General features: G+C 38.6%; 1 protein-coding gene across 1 annotated transcript in view; it reads right to left on the bottom strand.

The window, feature by feature from the left end:
- nbeab (neurobeachin b) overlaps positions 1-19,073 on the bottom strand; it is a 451,655-nt gene that overhangs the window by 326,241 nt on the left and 106,341 nt on the right. The window contains exons 2-5 of the mRNA XM_058413684.1: positions 12,071-12,302; positions 8,125-8,225; positions 6,900-6,995; positions 4,360-4,481 (exon numbers count right to left, since the gene is read on the bottom strand). Coding sequence (XP_058269667.1) covers positions 4,360-4,481; positions 6,900-6,995; positions 8,125-8,225; positions 12,071-12,302 — 551 coding nt within the window. The remainder of the gene's footprint in view (positions 1-4,359; positions 4,482-6,899; positions 6,996-8,124; positions 8,226-12,070; positions 12,303-19,073) is intronic.

Here is a 19,073-nt window from a genome sequence, read left to right as displayed (position 1 = left end):
TTCATGCCACTAGATCAACTGAACTGTCATCAGTCCTCGTCCTCCACGACCTTTCAACAGCTTTCCCCTTAATAAATCACAAGATTCCCCTGTCCATCCTCCTGAGACTTGGAATTTATGACATGTCATGACAAAGGTTTGCTTCCTAACAGGAGGGACGGGAATATTATGGGTCATGCAGGAGATCCGCATCTGCTCCATGTAGAGTCTCCAATGCTCTCCCACATGCTACAGATTCCCAGTGTCTGGCACACCTGTCTTTAAGGATGGCAGCTCATCAGCCAAAACTTCCCAGGTAAACTGAACTGCTGTTCATCCTCGGAGGCACATTACCATGTCAAGAGCTTGTGATCTCCCTGAAGAATTCTCAGACCTCGCCATCTGCCACTGGACACAACCTTGGGATAACCGTGGACAGTAAACTGTCCTTCTCGTCTCACATCACTAAACTGGCTCTAGAACGTTCTGGCTATTTCTAACCACAGAAGGCACACAGGTGCTTGTTCAGTCTCTTGCCAATTTGCTACTTTGGAATAAAGAAAATACAAATCACTCATTTCATGTACAGCAAATGGATACTGCTTAATATTTTTGATAGATTTTACTGCAAATCATAATGTAGGTCATAAAAATCAAAATATTTTAAGAGACAACAACAAGAATTCATTTATAATTACACAATGAACCTAAATAAAATAAATAAATAACTATAAAAAATTAAATTAAATTAAATTAAATTGAATTAAATTATTTTACATACAGCAAATAAATATTACTTAATATTTTTAATAGCTTGTCAATAGGTCATGAAAGTCAATCATTAAGAGATATCATATAAATAAATAAATAAATAAAATAAAATAAAATAAAATAAAATAAAATAAAATAAAATAAAATAAAATAAAATAAAATAAAATAAAATAAATAGCCATTTTAGTCAAACCAGTCTGGCTTACAGTGTGCTTGTTCAGTTTGCTAACTAGAAAAGTACTAATAATTAAATAAATAAAGAAAGAAAGAAATTACAGTCGCTCTTTTTATCTTCGGTATGCTGGCCTGAGAAAATGACAAACGTTTTCGCTTCTTGTGCTGCCTGGCAATTGCAGGCCTATATTTCTGAGGGACTACGTTGTAATTGGCACACAGAAACAGCATCTTAAATAACACAGACTCCCGACTGATCTGCACTTTAGACGGCTGCTAAGCACTGAACCTGGCGCAGTCGTCTCTGGCTAAGTGTGCAACATTCATCAAACCCTCCTGCTGTGGACTCGCAGTCGCCTTCTACACGTTTTCATCAAAACATTGCACACAGGATCTACTGTAAACTGCCAAAACAACAGGAAGCTGCGGCAAGTGTTGCTAAAAAATAAACCTGCAGTGAATCTGGTCCAAAGCTCTCGCATGTGTGTGTGGAAAATGTTCACAGTAGCCAATGATCACGAAGTCTTTAATCAAATGTCTATGTTTCTCAGACAGAAAATTCGCAGTACCACAAATGGCAGAACCTGGGTGGTGTGCTGTTTTAGGAAAATAACCAACAGGAAATGCAGTGATGAAGCTGACTTACTGTTATCATGCTTATTGTGAATTATTTTCCTACAACAGCACATCCTGATGTGATTTCTTCCAGTAATTAGGATGACAAAGACTCAATTACTTATTACTTATTAGAGAATAATGGAGAATTTTCATGTACCCATTTATAGAAGATCCTGTTGATAATGATACGAGTTCACATCAGCTATAACACACACACACACACACACAGTTAATCCATTTTCTGGAGCCTCCCTGTGACTCAGCTGTAAGTATAATACTTACTGTCTTATTATTATTATTATTACTATTGACTTTTGGTAAGATTTTATTGTAAAATATAAACAGATTTTTGTGCTTGTGGAAGTCAGTTTCAGCTGTCTAAGTTTGTTCACACAGACAGTGCTTTCTATAAATAAAAGAATTGGAATAATACTATTGGTAAAATTTGCTAGTAAAGTGAATTATTAGAGAAATTAGGTACTATTTAGCTAAATAATGGCTTTTACTGGGCAGTTTAATTAGCATACACGGATGACAGGCAACGTTTTAAGAATCAGTGTAGCGTTCAAGAGACACCGCCTGAAGCTGGGATCGAACCCGGATCTCTGTGTTAGTCGCGATCGCCCACGTGCAGTTTATCAGACCCACAAGCAGGCTAAAATAAAAGCGCTGCTTTAATAACACAACTAAAACAAGACTTAAACAGAACCCTGGACAAATACAACGTGAGTAAAGAAAACGTAACGATAACACGGGAACCTGGAAACACAGCGGCGTCTGACCGAACAACAAACAATGACTGACAAAGACAGAGATCAAAAGGGCTGGTATATATAGAATAAAGCATTAGGGTAAATGGGGAACAGGTGACATGGCGGGAAAGCGGAACAAGGTGAGGAAGGGCGTGGCACAAAACACGTGGAGAATGCAGCAAAAATAAAAACAGGCTATGATGAATTGCCTGCCAGCTCCCCCTCTGGTGGAACTGTCCCAGTAGCTCCTGACAATTGGGGACAACTGTAAATACACTCTCTCGCCACCACAACACACATTCACCTTAGCTGTTAGTCAAACGCTAGCTCACAGCCTCTGAAAACTTCTTGTCAAGGGTGTAAACACAGCTAACTCAGACACTGTATTAGAAAAGAATGATGACTATATCCAGGGCGCCCCTGTGTAGGAATTTATATGCTAGTTATAACGCACTTGATAGACTAGCTATCCAGCTAGCTGCCATTTCTGTTAGACTTAGCTTTAGAATTTAGCTATGAATTGTCCAGTCTGTTAGGGCAGCATGGTTGCTTAGTGGTTAGCACTGTTGCCTCATAGCAAGAAGGTCCTGGGTTCGAACAGGCAGGGGCCTTTCTGTGTGGAGTTTGCATGTTCTCCCCGTGCCTGTCTGGGTTTACTCCGGGTACTCTGGTTTCCTCCCACAGTCCAAAAACATGTACATTAGGTGGATTGGTCATTCTAAATTGCCCGTAGGAGTGAGTGTGTGGTTGTCTGTCTATATGTGTGGCCCTGTGATCGACTGGTGGCCTGTCCAGGGTGTACCCCTGCCTTTCGCCCAGTATGTGCTGGGATAGGCTCCAGCAGATCCCTGTGAACCTAATTAGGAATAAAGTGGGTAGAGAAAATGGATGTATGGATGCCCAGTCTGTTAAAGAGCTACTGTACGCTGATATAATTTTCTAGTACGTATAATTCTTATACTGTATAAGATGGTATGGATCATTAAGGTCTATGAATGTAGATCTACTTAAAAATTTAGCATAATCTAGCATGACAGAGGCTCCTAAAGGGCGGGATAATGAGCAGATAAGTCGGACGAGACATGTCAAAACTGAGAAAACTTCAAACCACGCAGGACGCCAGGTACCGATTACTGAAGCTGGGAATCGTTTACCTACGACTTAATTAAATTGCACTGCAAATATAAAATTGTAATCAACAGATTTGCATTCTGAAATGGTTCTGGGAAACTTGTTTACAGAGATTTTCCAGGCTGAGATCACTGCTCGGGGCCTCTGTGTTTTTTTGTAAATTGCTGCAATATAAGAGAGAGACAGTGCTGAAACGAGATTAGCACGGCACATCGACACCGCCCGGACCTTTCGGCTTGTCGAGCGCATGAATACAGATGGGTTTGTACAGAAGCTTTACGGGGTTGTGTGTGAAGTTTTACGTACATGAAGTTACAGCGATGACGCAATTCTTTAGCGAACTTCAGAATGGATAGTAGATCCGACATGTAGCGTTTTTTCCCCCTCCCTTTCTATTTCGTTCTCTTTTATTTTTTTCTCTGACTTCAAAAGCTTTTAAATCTACATGCCCTCCAGTCCCCACCACACACACACACACACACACACACACACACACACACACACACACCTCTCTCCACCCTACAGCATTCCCTCATGCATCCTGGGACTTCTGCTGATAAAACACAAAGCTCCCAGGCTATTTATGTAGGCGTTAATTACCCACAAGTCTCTACACAGAGCATTCTTTCACTCCTCCAATTAATATACTCTCTCCCTGCGGAGATCCACCTCTGAATCCAGAACGTTCCACCCACCACGGATTCGCGCTCGTATTCGTTTAATCAGTAAACCCTGACCTATTTCTCATTAATGTTAACTAATCCTGCACATCATCTAAATCCATTAACAAAGCTCATTCTGTGCAGGAGGGAAGCGGGAATTTAAGGACATCGACGTCTGACGATGAAACAAAAACGTTTAATCCTCTTAAATATTCTCGGCTTTTATGTTTATTCGGGTCTTTTATCATCACGCAGATGTGTAAACAACTCACCAGTAAAGGTAGGGCTTGTCCTTGTCCACGTTGATGTTGTTAAGGGGATCCATGCGGAACCACGTGTTGAGACTGAAGCCGTTCTGGTAAGGCCACTTGGCGATGGGAGGTAAAGCAATCGCCTGGTGTAAAGAGGACATGTGATTATACACACAGAAAACACAGGACATGTTTGGGTTCTAGGCTTGATATGAGGCTCCAGAATGGGTTCTATAAAGCCTTCAATCAGGTGCCTTTATAGTGTTCTATGTATGAAGCACCCAACAGAACCATTAAAGCGTTCCATATAGAACCTTTACTTTGAAGAGTGTATACACCGATCAATCCTTCAGATTTTCTTGAAACAAACAAATTAGCCATTGCAATAAAAAATCATAACTTGAGCATTACATGAAACCTGTGACCTTAAATTTTACAGTTTCTTCTCTGTTTAACTGACAGAACAGCTCTCAGAAGCTGATATACTGGAATAGTCATTTCATATGTAATTTTATTATCAACAAACACAAATCATCTTGCTACTCGGGGTGTTCCTCAAGGCTCTGCAGCTGGTCCACTCCTGTTCATGGTTTAAGAATGTCTGTGTTATTAGAAATATTTGTCACTGTCATAGTTTTAGTTTTAACCACCAGACAGATGATACACAACATATCCAGAGGAGTGATGTTCCTACCACGTCACACTCACTGGAGATAGGGAGGTGTTCTTCTAGTCAGAAACAAAAGTTTTAAATATCTAAACACTAAACTCTAATGGAGTTTTTTTTATTTATTTGCAAACCAAGCCAAATCCAAATCTAACCTGACTAACCTCGGCATCAACATATTCGACTCTGCACTCTTCTCGAACAAATTCTTTTTCTAAGTCGCTCTTCTCTTCTGCGATATTGCGAAGCTTTATCCTACGCTCCCCCCCTACACCATACCTTTATAACCTCCTGCTTCAAATGTTTCAAAACTTTTTCTTTTCTTCCTGCCAAAAACAGTCTCAAGTCTCCAATACTTCCAAATTTGAGCTTCGCACATAATTTAAATGTTTCGGCTCATATCTGCCTCACGCCTTTCAGGCATGCTTTACTTTATACCCAGTGCTGCATTCTAACCAAATCTGTACAACATGTAGTACACTCAGAACTAGATGAGGAAAATACAGCATGTCCAGATCTAAAATGTGGATGGAATTAAAAATATCTGTTTAATATAAATGACAAAATGCTGGTATCTTTAATAATACCGATCCAAAGGGGTGGAAAAACGTTTTCCCAGAATATTGTTGTGTCCATGTTCAGCATTTGTCATGTCTTTTTGTTCATGTCACACTCCAAGGTGGTGATTAATATGAAGTTCATATGAAAGTAAACACTAAAACTAATACCAATAAAACTAACACTAAACATTTTATACATTTGTAGAAAACTGCTTGTAACATCCCAACCTGCGATGCCCCCTCCAAACCGCCAGAGGGAACCCTCACCCGAGTTCTAGCACTTCCTGTCAAGGTCACTTCCAGGTCAAGACCACTTTCACATTTCTTACAGACATAAAAACTGTGTGCACTCCAGCTTCCGTGCGAAATATTGTTCCTTTTGTGATGTACCAAGCCTTGTATGTTGCCATTGTTTGCCATTCTGTGTATGACCCCACTCTGTTTCATTGTTGTTCAATTGTTGTGTTTTGTGATTCGGTTTTGGTCGCCAGTGTTTGTTGATTTTCTGTTTTTTGATCTTTTCCACTTGTTCTCTCCTTTACATGCTTGGATTACGATTTGGATCGTTTGCTGTGTATATTAAAAAATCTGAACATGGGTTCCAAATCCTCATCCTTGGGAGTATCTTTACACTGCTTTATGACAATGTTCACTGTCCAAATAAAACTAAACTGATTTGAAATAAATGTTTTGTCTACACCTATCAGGCATACAGTAACATTATGACCAGTGAGAGGTGAAGTGAATAAGACTGATGATCTCCTCATCATGGCACCTGTTAGTGGATGGGATATATTAGGCAGCAAATGAACATTTTGTCCTCAAAGTTGATGTTAGAAGCAGGAAAAATGGACAAGTGTAAGGATTTGAGCGAGTTTGATGAAGGGCCAGATTGTGATGGCTAGACCACTGGATCAGAGCATCTCCAAAACTGCAGCTCTTGTGGGGTGTTCCCGGTCTGCAGTGGTCAGTATCTATCAAAAGTGGTCCAAGAAAGGAACAGTGGTGAACCGGTGACAGGGTCATGGACAGTCAAGGCTCACTGATGCACATGGGGAGCGAAGGCTGACCCGTGTGATCCGATCCAACAGACGAGCTACTGTTGATCAAATTGCTGAAGAAGTTAATGCTGGTTCTGATAGAAAGGTGTCACAATACACAGTGCATGACGGGATGGGGACACAGGTGGTCATAATGTTATGCCTGGTCTATATATATATATATATATATATATATATATATATATATATATATATATATATATATATATTTATATGATAAAAATAAGGCACTTTTCTGTAACAGAATGTAAGTGATGATTGCGTTCGACTTACAGCAGCACTACGACCCGGAAAGTTGAAGAAAGCGTCCGGTCCGTGTCTCTGTGGCATCTGATTCAGGACAGTAAGCAGCTTCACTGCGTGTCTCGGCTGCACACAATACACACAGCACAGAAGGGTTAACAACAAGCATGTGATTACTACTGGAACTATACACGTTAGTATCCCTAGGTACATGACTTAATAGCAAGGCAGAAAAATCGTTTACTTCCAGAAATAAAGGTACTGCAGTGGACACTGGGGTTGTACCATCGGTAAGGTCAAGGGGACTTTTAATTAGCATATTCTTGCTTGGAAAACCTTATCGTTTAGTGTAAATAACCTAAGGACCTTTATTTCTGAGAGTGTTAATCTGCACACCTTCTGGAGACTCTCTCTAAAAACTCTACCTATTTTTTTTTTCTAAGACTGAAGTACTCTACAGGACATTATTGACTCTGACTCTCCTACAGAACACAGAGATCTTGTAATCAAGTACTACCCGTCCCCCTGGTGTCCTACTGAGACAAAGTTTATTCTGTGGTTGGTCCAAAACTCTGGAACTCGGATCTCTCATTTCAGGCCTTTAGCCATTTTTTTTGTTTTTTGTACATTTATTTTGAATATTTTGTACTTTTTTATGCATATTTTGCTTGGAAACCTTAATCGTTTCATGTAAATAATTTAAGGACCTTTATTTCTGAGAGTGTTAATCTGCACACTTTCTGGAGACTCCCATTTGACTCCATAACAAGTCTACTTATTTTTTTTTTCTTAAGAGGAAGTACTGAGGAAGAGGACAATGTCATAAGTATCAGGACATACGGTTATAGGAAACTAATCAACGACTCTACAGGACATTATTGACTCTGACTCTCTTACAGAAGGCTTTTATTCTGTGGTTCGTTCAAAACTCTGCGCTCCTTTTTGTACCTTTGTTTTGCATATTTTTGCATGTATATTTAATGTAAATAATTTAAGGACGTTTATATATGAGTGTTAATCTGCACTGGAACAACTCTGGTCTTCCTGACGAAGCCTTCCACTGTGTTTAGTAAGAGATAGCTGAGCTGTCGGCGTCTTCACTATAGCGAGTAGCGGCATCGATGCTCTGTCAATATCTCTCGCTCTGACACCGACAGGAAGTCGATATCAGCGCGAGCCGCACTCATTCTGTTGCCCGGTTGCTCTTCTGACCCGTGAGACTGTCACTAACTGACCGAAGAGAATCAGATCTTACCCACAATCCTCCCTCTCCTCTGAGCATACTGAAGAGCAGCTTCAGCTCCTTCACAGTGATACTGTAGCTGGCCAGAACTCCCAGCATGTCCACCAACAGATCTGATAACATGAAAGGGAGAAACACAGAGAGAGAGAGAGAGAGAGAGAGAGACAGAGAGAGAGACAAAGAGAGAGAGAGAGAGAGAGAGAGAGAGAGAGAGAGACAGAGAGATTGTGATGATGCTTCTTATTGCAACATCTATGCCTCCTTGCATCCCTTCTACCCTAAGTGAGGAAAGGATGCCAGGAAAAGAAACAATGACTTGATCTAATATAACAAAACAGTACAAGAGAAAAAGAAATACAACAAACAAAAGATTACAGCTCATTAAACGCATAGTGCCACACATCATATCAGACGCCGCTGCTTTCAACTTTGAAACAGAAATATTCCTAGTAATTAAAGTTTAAGCAACAGCTCAGAGATAAGGTCTGACGACATGACAATATGCGTCCGCAGTTAAAATGAACAATAAACACCTTTAATCTGAGTCTTTCATCAGACAGACACATTTTTGTTTGATTATAGCTGACTTTCATTCTGTTCAAAATGCCCTGGTTATAAAAACTATCTATATGATATATTTTTCGTAATCCAGTCTATCATGTAAATTTAGGCAGCTATTTATAATCACACTCTCTGGTGTCTCACAGATGGAGTCTGGTTCATCTCAAGGTTTCTTCCTCATATCGTCTCAGGGAGATTTTTTTTTCTCTGCTGAAAAGGATAATATACACAATATATTGCCAAAGGTTTTGGGACACCCCCCCAAATCAGTGAATTCAGGTGTTGTTTTTCAGGGGTTGGACTCGGCCCCTTAGTTCCAGTGAAAGGAACTCTTAATGCTTCAGCTTCATACCAAGACATTTTGGACAATTTCATGCTCCCAGCTTTATGGGAACAGTTTGGGGATGACCCCTTCCTGTTCCAACATGACTGCACACCAGTGACCAAAGCAAGGTCCATAAAGACATGGATGAGAGAGTTTGGTGTGGAGGAACTTCACAGAGTCCTGACCTCAACCTGACAGAACATTTTTAGGATGAATTAGAGCAGAGACTGCGAGCCAGACATCGGTGCCTGACATCACAAATGTGCTTCTAGAGAAATGGTCAAGAATTCCAAAACCCAGTCATGTTGGAACAGGAAGGGGCCACCCCATTTGGAGGGGTATATATATATCATGATCATGGTAAAGTAAAGATAAAATTCTTTTGCTTCAGCAGAAATAAATATAAATCTAAATAAAAATAAATATAAATCTAAATTTTATATATATATATATATATATAAAATTTATATTTATATTTATTTTTATTTAGATTTATATTTATTTCTGCTGAAGCAAAAGAATTTTATCTTTACTTTACCATGATCAGTTAAGTAGCTCTTATTTATCACATATACATTACAGCTGAGTGAAATTCATTCTTCACACATCCCATCCTTGGAGGGTTGGGGTCAGAGCGCAGGGTCAGCCATGATGCTTGAACCCTGAATAACATCCCAGAGCCTTAACCACTTGAGCCCCCCATGATTCCCTGGACTCTGTCTCTGAATGTCTTTGTAATATATGTGGATTAATAATGAATAGTCCTAAATATGTCCAACACATACAGTTTGCTCTGTCTAGGTAGAAGTGTGCAAATATAAAAGAATTTCACTCTAAATAGATGCTTAAGCTCTCACTGCTGTGAATCAAATAAATCTGATTGAATAGCTGCGTGAATTAGCGTTAAACAGATTGTATATTAATTTCATATCGGCTAGTGTGTGGTGTGTCGAGCCAAGAGTCAAAAACCGGAGCTGCTGCTGCTGCTGAGGCTGTATTAGGAAATCGCAGTGCTGAAAAACCGAGGATGACGTGAAAATATGCACATCAATTATAGAGAGAAGAAGGGAGGGGGGAAAAAGAGGCCATCAGTATTTGTCATTCATAAACAGCAGGGTAAATGTAATATTCCTCTAAACTGCCATTCAATCTCATTACAAAACAGTCTGCAACTAATGAGACCTCTCCTCTAATCTCTCTCTCTCTCCGTCCCTAAGCCTACATCCCTACTGAATTTCACTGTGGAAGAGATATCACCTCAATCCACATTTCCACCTCTCTCCCTCTCTCTCTTTCTATGACTCTCTCACATATCTATAATGCTGGCACAAGCTCTGAGAAACAAACCCATCTCAGTGGCTTTGCTTATATCTCCTGCCTTCTGCTGTTCACCGAAGCTTTTCTTTTGTTATCTCTGACCTTATATCCGGTCAAAACAACTTTATTTTGTTTATTGCCTCACATGGGCCAGAAAGCTCAGATTAGAGAAGACGCTATGGGGAAATCAGCCTCCGCTGCACTGCTGCTTGTTATTAGTTATAAAAAGCAGGTCACTTTAATCCATAGTGCTCTCATTAACAATAAATAATAATACATAAATAAATTCACTCTTGCAGAAGTCATGAACCGCAGTGTGTGTGTGTGTGTGCAGTATTTATATATACACAAACCAGCATCTACAGGTCAAGAGCTTCATTTAACGTTCACTTTAAACATCAGAATGCAGAAAATGTGATCTTGACCATGACATGCTTAGAATCAGGTTGCTTGTTTGAGTATTTCAGTATTTCTTGTGCAGATCTCCTGGGGTTTTTACACACAGTAGTCTCTAGACTTTAAGCAGTCAGGCTTTTTTTGTAGCACTTATTCTACACAGGGATACAGGGAACATGAAGTCTATCCCAGGAGACTTGTGGCACATCCTGGATGGGATGCCCATATCAATCACAGGCCACAATCACACACCAGTTCATACATTATGGTCAATTTAGAGATGCCAATCAGCCTACAGTACATGTCCCTGGAGTGTAGAGGAAACTGGAGCAAAGCCATGAAGCACAGGAAGACGTGTGCAAGCTCCAAACACACGGGGCAGAGGCAGGAATCAAACCCACAAATCTGAAGGTGCAATGGAAACTTGCTAGGAATTCTATGAATTGTGAAAATTCTAGGAAATGCTGTGTTGATAAAAAATGCAAGAGGAGAACAGCCAGACATGTACAAGCTGACAAGAAAGTCAAATGGCTACTTTTATTAACTGTGATTAGCAGAAACCAGGTCAATAATAATGTTAAACCTTCTGCTCATGTAGACCTAAGGTATACATGGCAGATGACCACATCAGGTTCTATCTTGTTAGCTAAGGAAAGAAATCTGAAACTGGACAGCTGACTTAGCTGAATTAGATTTTGAGAACAGCTGTGAAAGTCGTGTGACTTTCAACCAGAGACCAAAAATTGAATTTCCTCCTGTTTTATTGTGTCCATGTTCAGCATTGAATGTCTTTGTCATGTCTCACTCCACAGTGATGGTTAATATAAAGCTCACAGGAAAGTGGACGCTCAGAGCTTTGTAGTGTTTTATAAGTATTTCTTTTTACATCTAGCCGACTTGAAATATTCTTTGAAAAGTTCCAAGAAAACAATTTTTTTCCCTACATAAATGTTTGTATATTCAAAGTAAATGTTGATATCAAACACATTTCTGCTCTCTGGGATGCTCAAAAATCAGCTAAAATTTGAAGGTGCTTATCTTCAACCACCAAAATTCTGTCTAAGGTTATCCAACAGGGAAAAACACACGTCTAAAACACACTGAAAGCCAACAGAGTCCTGACTCATTTTATATCAGACTCACAGCCTGAAAATCATTCATTTCTTCACTCTGACTGAAAACGTCCCATAAGTGGACTAAAAAGGGGTTAATACTAATAATCAAGCTCTGTTTGAATGCCACAGCTTATGGGTGCTACAACCTTCACTTTATGGCCACAAATTACTCCTGTCCTGATGTCTTAATCATTTCTAAAATTTTCCAAATGCGTATACTATTAAAATTGTAGAAAAATCATACCTGCGATCATGTCATCGACGGAGCTCATTCTGAGCAGCACGAGCTGGATCAGTCCCACCTCGGTGCAGGTCTGTAGGTTGCGCATGCTCTTGCGCAGGATGGCCGTGAACATGCTCCAGATCTCGGCTTGACACGTCACCTGACAGTGCTCCAGAAGCTCCACCATACACACGATGCTTTCTGCGTCCTGGATGATGAAGTTCATCTCCAGGTCAAACTCACCTCCTACCAACTGAGGAACGAAAGAGAATGAACAGAAGAAGAGGAGCGGTCATTAGGAGCAGTTATTAGGTCTCTCTGAGCGAGAAGAAGAATCATATCATATAACGTATCTTATCATATCATGTCACTTCGTGTCTGGATAAAAATATTCAAATGCCATTTCGGGTCAAGCCGAACATTAATGATTAGCAATGCTTGTAAATAATAAGGAATGATTTTATTCTTGTAGTTCACCAAGCATGAAATTGACCACCTTAGTCCTTGCCTGAGACACAAAGTAGCCCTGAGCTTTCTTCACCCGCGAGCAGCAAGGCAGGCATGTGGAAAATAGGCTGTGAAATGTTGCAGTAACATTAGCATGATAAACAGACACTAGTCTTGCCGGATTCGGCAGCTCTGTCGAGCTCGGAGGACGGCGACGTCGTGGAACCACTGGTGTTATTATTCCAGAAAGAGACCGCAGGAAAGCGTCATCTCTTCTCACTGCCGCAAAGATGAGGCAGATTCTTCACTACATCAGCAGTTCACCTATATGATATGACTGACAGAAGCCTTTTCACCATGCTCACGTCGAGCTACAGAACAGCCGAGGAGCGTAATGACAAATAGGCTGTCGCTTCAGTCTCGGACTGTGGGTGAAACTGCAGAAGTGCCTCGGCAAAGCAGGAGGCTGAAATGTTTCCTGACAAAAAGGCAGTTTGTTCAGCCGCCGAAACGTTTCCTAATGCAGGCAATTATTAAAGTTCTTCAAAGCTGCTCAGTGTAACAGAAGCCATATTTAATCATATATAAATATAAATGGTTAGATTCATAATGATTTTTCAGTGTGACAGATTTTTAAAAGCCAAGCTACAGTGTAGACACAAGAACCAGATGCTGAGACAAGATGTGGATTAACCCTTAAATGTCTGGATTTTCTCCAACTATTCATGCACATTTCTCTCAAATTTCTTAAATCTCAAAGCAACCTAGCCCTTATAGTGTCCTCCAGAATTATTGCCAACTTTCATGAAAATGAACATAAATGAATAAATAAATACACACAAATTATTATTATTACTATTATTATTATTATTATTATTGCTATTTATAATAATAATAATAATAATAATAATAATAATAATAATAATTTGTGTGTATTTATTTATTTATTTATTTATTCATGCTCATTTTCATGAAAGGTGGCATGATAATAATTTGTGTTTGTTAAATAATAATAATAATAATAATAATAATAATAATAATAATATATTTTATTTTATTATTATTTATTTTAATAATAATATATAGATATTTTAAAAATATCCAAATATTCTAAAATATTATAATTAAGTATAATATATTTTTCCCCCTTGTAAAACCTTCTGAAAAGGTTGTGAAAAAATTCATCTAATTATTCATTGTTTTGGCCTGAAATATCTAGAATGCTTATGTGTCCAGTCATTGGTGATCTGTCTGTTTGTTGGTTGGTTTGCTTGTGTATTTGTTTATTTGTTTGTTTAGTTAATTGGTTGGTTGCTTGCTTGTTCGTTTGATTGGTTGAAATGGTCAAATATGTCAATTTTGTATGCATTTTGAATAAAAAACCTGACCTAGATATCTGGAAAGCACTACAGTATTTTGTTAAAATCAGGTATGCAGACAGCACACATACTGTATGTCATCAGTTTATTTCTCAGCAATGACACAAGCAACTTGTTTGTTAGTTGTGAAGACTGCTCAGTTGTTTTTCAGCCATCCTTGAGTATAATGTGAGATTTAAATGCATTAGTGATGTATGACAGAACTGACAGAATCTTTGAGATGATTTATATGAAATCTCCACACGCTCATCACAGGTAATCAAATTCAGCTCAACTTTCTTTCACGCTTCCTCAACAACCGACGTCCATCTGGGAGATGTTTCTGAGCCGCCAATAAGAAAAGAAATATTCAAACTTTTCTACAGCTATAAAAAGTGCAATACTGAAAACATGCATTAAGATTGACCCGAAACAATGCTGTGTCAATGTATTCCTAATTAGCAAACAAGATGAAAATGACTCCTTAGAGAGATAATTAGCACTGATTAGAGGTGTGTGTGTTTGTGTGTGTGTGTGTGTGAGTCTTCTATGTAGGCCAGGACTTTTCATGCTGTAATAATACTCTAAGTCAAATTTAAAAGACGATCATTTAATATTTTTTTAATCTCCCAAAGGACCCTCTGTAATTTGCAATAACTTTCAAAAACAACAATATTTCTCACGGATAATGAGAGACAGAGAGGATGCAAGAGCAGGAAAAATGGTTTAATAAATGCCCAGGCAAACAGTGCAACACATTAGGCAATGTACAAAGAACAGGCTATGGTCAGGTGATGGGCAAACAACTGGGCAAAGCAAGAGCGAGTCGAGGAAACCGGATACAATGTCTAAAAGCAGGATAGCAATACAGAAAAAAGGGCTCAGTAACGACTAGATGTAAATGACACGGAGCGTATACTTCACACCAAATGAATCAGGAAGGAAACTAAAAACTACACCAGGTTACGTATGTAACCCGGTTCCCTGAGAAGGGAATGAGACATGGTGTCGAGTTTCTTCGAAAGGGAACAAGTGACACTAATCATGACATGACATCACATCACATGAGGGTGGCAATACAGAGGCGGAAACAGGATATGAACCAATCCAAAACAAACATGGCAATGAAAATGAAACAAACACATGAAAACACAGGGAACGAGCGAGGGAAATGTCAATTAAAATACAAATAAATTGCCTAATAACATTCTAACAGATTTTACAGGACAAGCTAAAAATTCAGTTTATAGAAAATCTCAATGTCCAGTAAGATTCCATACTCCAAATAAGATCCTGCAGGACAAGCTAAAATTGCAACAGGATTTTATTTATTTATTTATTTATTTATTTATTTATAACTGATAATTATGCATTTCAGATGAGAATCAGAGGGGTGGGTGAAAATAAATTCGCTTCAATAAAGATAAAAACTTAGTGGACTTGTACCTCACAGACTGCAGGAATCTACAGTCTGAGCTAGAAAGAAATCAGCCCCAGCCTCACTTCTTCATACTGTTCTTCTCTGTATCTCTACTTATTGGTGCTGGTGGTGGTACTATCTTATTACCAAAAAGAAATAAAAAGACATTTGTTTAAATAAAATGAAAGCAAATAAGACAACATGGATGCACTGCTAACTCGTTTATACGGTCAGAACTACTGGAGCAATTCCCTGCTAGACCACCAGGGGGAGCACTGCTGGGTTATTGCTACAGTTTGTTTAATGTCATGTGGTTTGTTTAATGTCACCTGTTTCCTATTATTCCTAATGTGTTGCCCTATTTATACCTGCCCTTTTGTATCTGTCTTTGTCAAGCCATTGTTCGTTGTCGTGTTCGTTTTTTATTTTTATAACGTTCATCATGTTGTGCTGTGACACCTTCATGTCTTCAGGTATTAATGTTTTGTCTATTTCCTGTCATGTCCATTTTCTGTCAAGTTAAGTTGTGTTGATAAATAAAAACAAGGACTGTTTTATCCTGCACTTGGGTCTGATTGGTGGCGTCTCTCCGAAATCGTGACATATACCAGGCAGCTCTGCATATTCGTTGTTATTTATTTATTTTTAATAATAGCATGTATTAATTCTTTAAATAATAGTTTTAAAAATTTCAAGCTCCCTTCAAAAAGCACAATAACAGGTTTCTGTAGAGATTTATTTCGCTAATAACCCTGATGTTGTTTGCTTCTTTAAACTAATTGAATCAGGTCAGAGTTTTAATTACTGACATGTCAAGCTGCGTTCTCTTTAAACTCCTCTGCTGCTTTTACACATCAACAAATCCTGGATTATCTCTAAACTCTAAAACTCTTTTTGATCTAATAAGTCGCCCCTCGAACCTACGCGGTATAATTAAACAATAACGCTGTCTTAAATTTTGATTAAAAGTTAACTCGCAATGCAATTTTCAGACACATCATCTCCCCAAGCCTCGGCGTAATTGCTTTGCATCGAAGAGGCGAGGCTGCTGACTTATTTTTCAGGCCATGTTCGCTGAAGCGGAACAGCGGATCAGAGGAGAAACGAAGGAACGATGCCTCGACGTACTCGATGCAGAATCGTATTCTGACCCGCGTTTAGTCAGTTAATTAGATTTTCACTGTAAAGCCAAAATAAAAATCTTTAATTAATCTCTTATTTTCCGGCCTGTGCTTTCTGAATGGAAATGAAATCTGAATTAAATCTGAACGTAAATATATTTTACACTTTACTTACATTTACAGTTCAGTGCGAAAGTTTGCGCACCCCATTAATTTTTGAAGTTTACAAAAATTAATCCCAGAAATAAAATAAGGTGCATTGTGCCAGACTCACTATTCTCCTTTTTTTCTTCCTTTCTCTCTCTCTCTCTATCCTATCCTCATTTAATCTCCTCCTTTCTCTGCTGTTATATTTTTTATAAGTCCTTTTTATGTGAATAGACTGACACTTTCCTGCCTTCCTAGTGTGGTGTCATTCTCCTCACCTCTGTCATACTTATGCAACAATACACAGAAATTCAGGTTTTTGTGTGTGTGTGTGTGTGTGTGTGTTTCTTTCGTTCCACAGCTCTCTGAAAGGCAGCAGGAAGTCAATAATAACGTGTAAGTGTTTTATTTTAGTTATACTCCATGTGGAGAGCAATTTAATCATCACTACACAATATTACACAGCCACACAACGTGCACTGACGTTTATTACAGATTATATTGTATTGCTGTTTTACCAAACCTGCCAAGCTTCAAGCATTTTGCACAGAGATCCTCAGAATTAACGTCAGATTATGCTAGTCACTCAAAACGTGTTCTAAAAAGCGGTCTTCTTCCTCCATAAAAGGCGAGATGAACTAATCCACATTTAAATCTGGAATGATTTGCACAACCTTCTGATATTAAGAGACATCACCATGAAGCTCCACCCCTTCACATTTACAGCATTTGGTAGACCGGGGATTCAAACTGACAACCTTCTGATCAGTAGTCCACCACCTTAACCACTAAGCTACCACATCCTATCTCATGTGCACTGAACTCCATGGCACTGAGAATGCTGAAATGTAAATGTTTTAAGTTTATTTCAATGCAAGAAAATGTTTCAGTGTACGCTGCTAACATTAAACAGTGTGTATTGAATTTTAGCTAATCATATTTTTAAGGGATACCACCAAAAACAATGAAAAACAGTGACACACTGAAAGACGAACAATGAGTTAAAGTTAAAGTTAAATAAAGTGTCACATTCACAAATAATGTTCATCATGATTAGTAAAATGTAATAAAATATTGTTTCTTTTCTCCTGCTCATGTGCAAATATGAAGCAAAACAACAGTGCAAATGTCAACATTTCCATGTGGAAATAATAAAATAAAATATTTATTTAACAGATTTGAAGAAGATTTTTTTTTTTTTTAATAATTATTTTTTATTATTAATTTTTTTTTTTTTTACTGTTTACTGTGCTTTACTGCACAATCCTCTAAAAGCCCACCATCCAGCTGAATTTTTCAGATGCTGCCACTGCCAACTAGCAGTTCCAGACTCCACGATTGATAATATAATTATTATTCTTGTCACGTATTGGTACATGATGCCATTTATGTGTGGAAACTATTAATTAAAACATGCAAAATAGAATAAAACAAAACCTTAATATATCACCTACAAAAGCAAAACATGAGTACTATGTACTATGAGCAAGGCTAGCGATCACAAAAACTCGCGCAAAACTAGAGTAACAAACGCAAGGGCACATCAACAGACGCAAGACAAAAATGTGGTAAACCAAACGGGCTTAAATATAGAATAAACGGGTGAGCATAATCATGACACACTACAGACATAACTAGTGACAGTAACAGAAGAAGAGGTCAAGGTTGCCCAAGGGTGGTCTAGCGGGGAGATGTCTGTGTTAGACATGACAACTCAACCTGAAATGGTAGTTTTGTTGTCATTATTAAGCTAAATATGTTCATCACAATTTTTTGTAAATGTAAATCATCTGCAGAGGAAAATCAATGGTTCAGACATAATTTATACACTGATCAAACTACCGGCTCATGCTCTCGTTCAGTTTCTCACCTAGCCAAAACTACAGCACTTATATATCGCTAGCGGAAGCTAATTTAAATGTAGAGACAATGCTAGATGAGCTGCTTTTTTGGTGCAGGTGATATAACCTGCTGCAGAAAAGAGCAAAGAATCTGGAAAGATCTGCACTTTGCCTTGGTTTAAAAGAAGCAAATGAAAATAAAGGAGATGAGGACAGTTTGTGGATTGTTTACCGCTGTGCCTCCACTTTCGCACTCTCTCACTAAAACGAGAACGATGAAAGAAGTGTAACTGATTTACAGAAAGATCAGGGCTGAGATAAATAACAGGGTCTAGAATCGGCTGTAATGTGTGCTTCACAGAATGAGAGGTTATCAGAAGTCCACTTTCTCCATGGCGTCTTCATTAACGCCGGTGTTCAGAAGCAGAGCCGCTACATTCGGAACTAATGAGCTTAATTATATGCTTGCTTCCAAGGAGTAATTTGTGCCTATTGTGTTAGGTGAGCTGAATGGAGATGAAGGATCACGGATGGGATGAAGTGAGGTGAGCAAAACCTGGCATTTTAAAAGAGCTAGAATCTTTCGTTTGGATATTAGCATGCTAAGATTACTTCCGTAAGGCCTTTGGGTCATCTGGATATTTAAACCAATGTCTATATGACTCAATATGAACTCACGGTAAAGACTCT

This window comes from Hemibagrus wyckioides, linkage group LG17 (assembly GCF_019097595.1).
Source record: "Hemibagrus wyckioides isolate EC202008001 linkage group LG17, SWU_Hwy_1.0, whole genome shotgun sequence".
NCBI lineage: Eukaryota > Metazoa > Chordata > Actinopteri > Siluriformes > Bagridae > Hemibagrus > Hemibagrus wyckioides.
The sequence above is the reverse complement of the archived record's forward strand: the minus strand, read 5'-3'. Positions and strand labels throughout refer to the sequence as shown.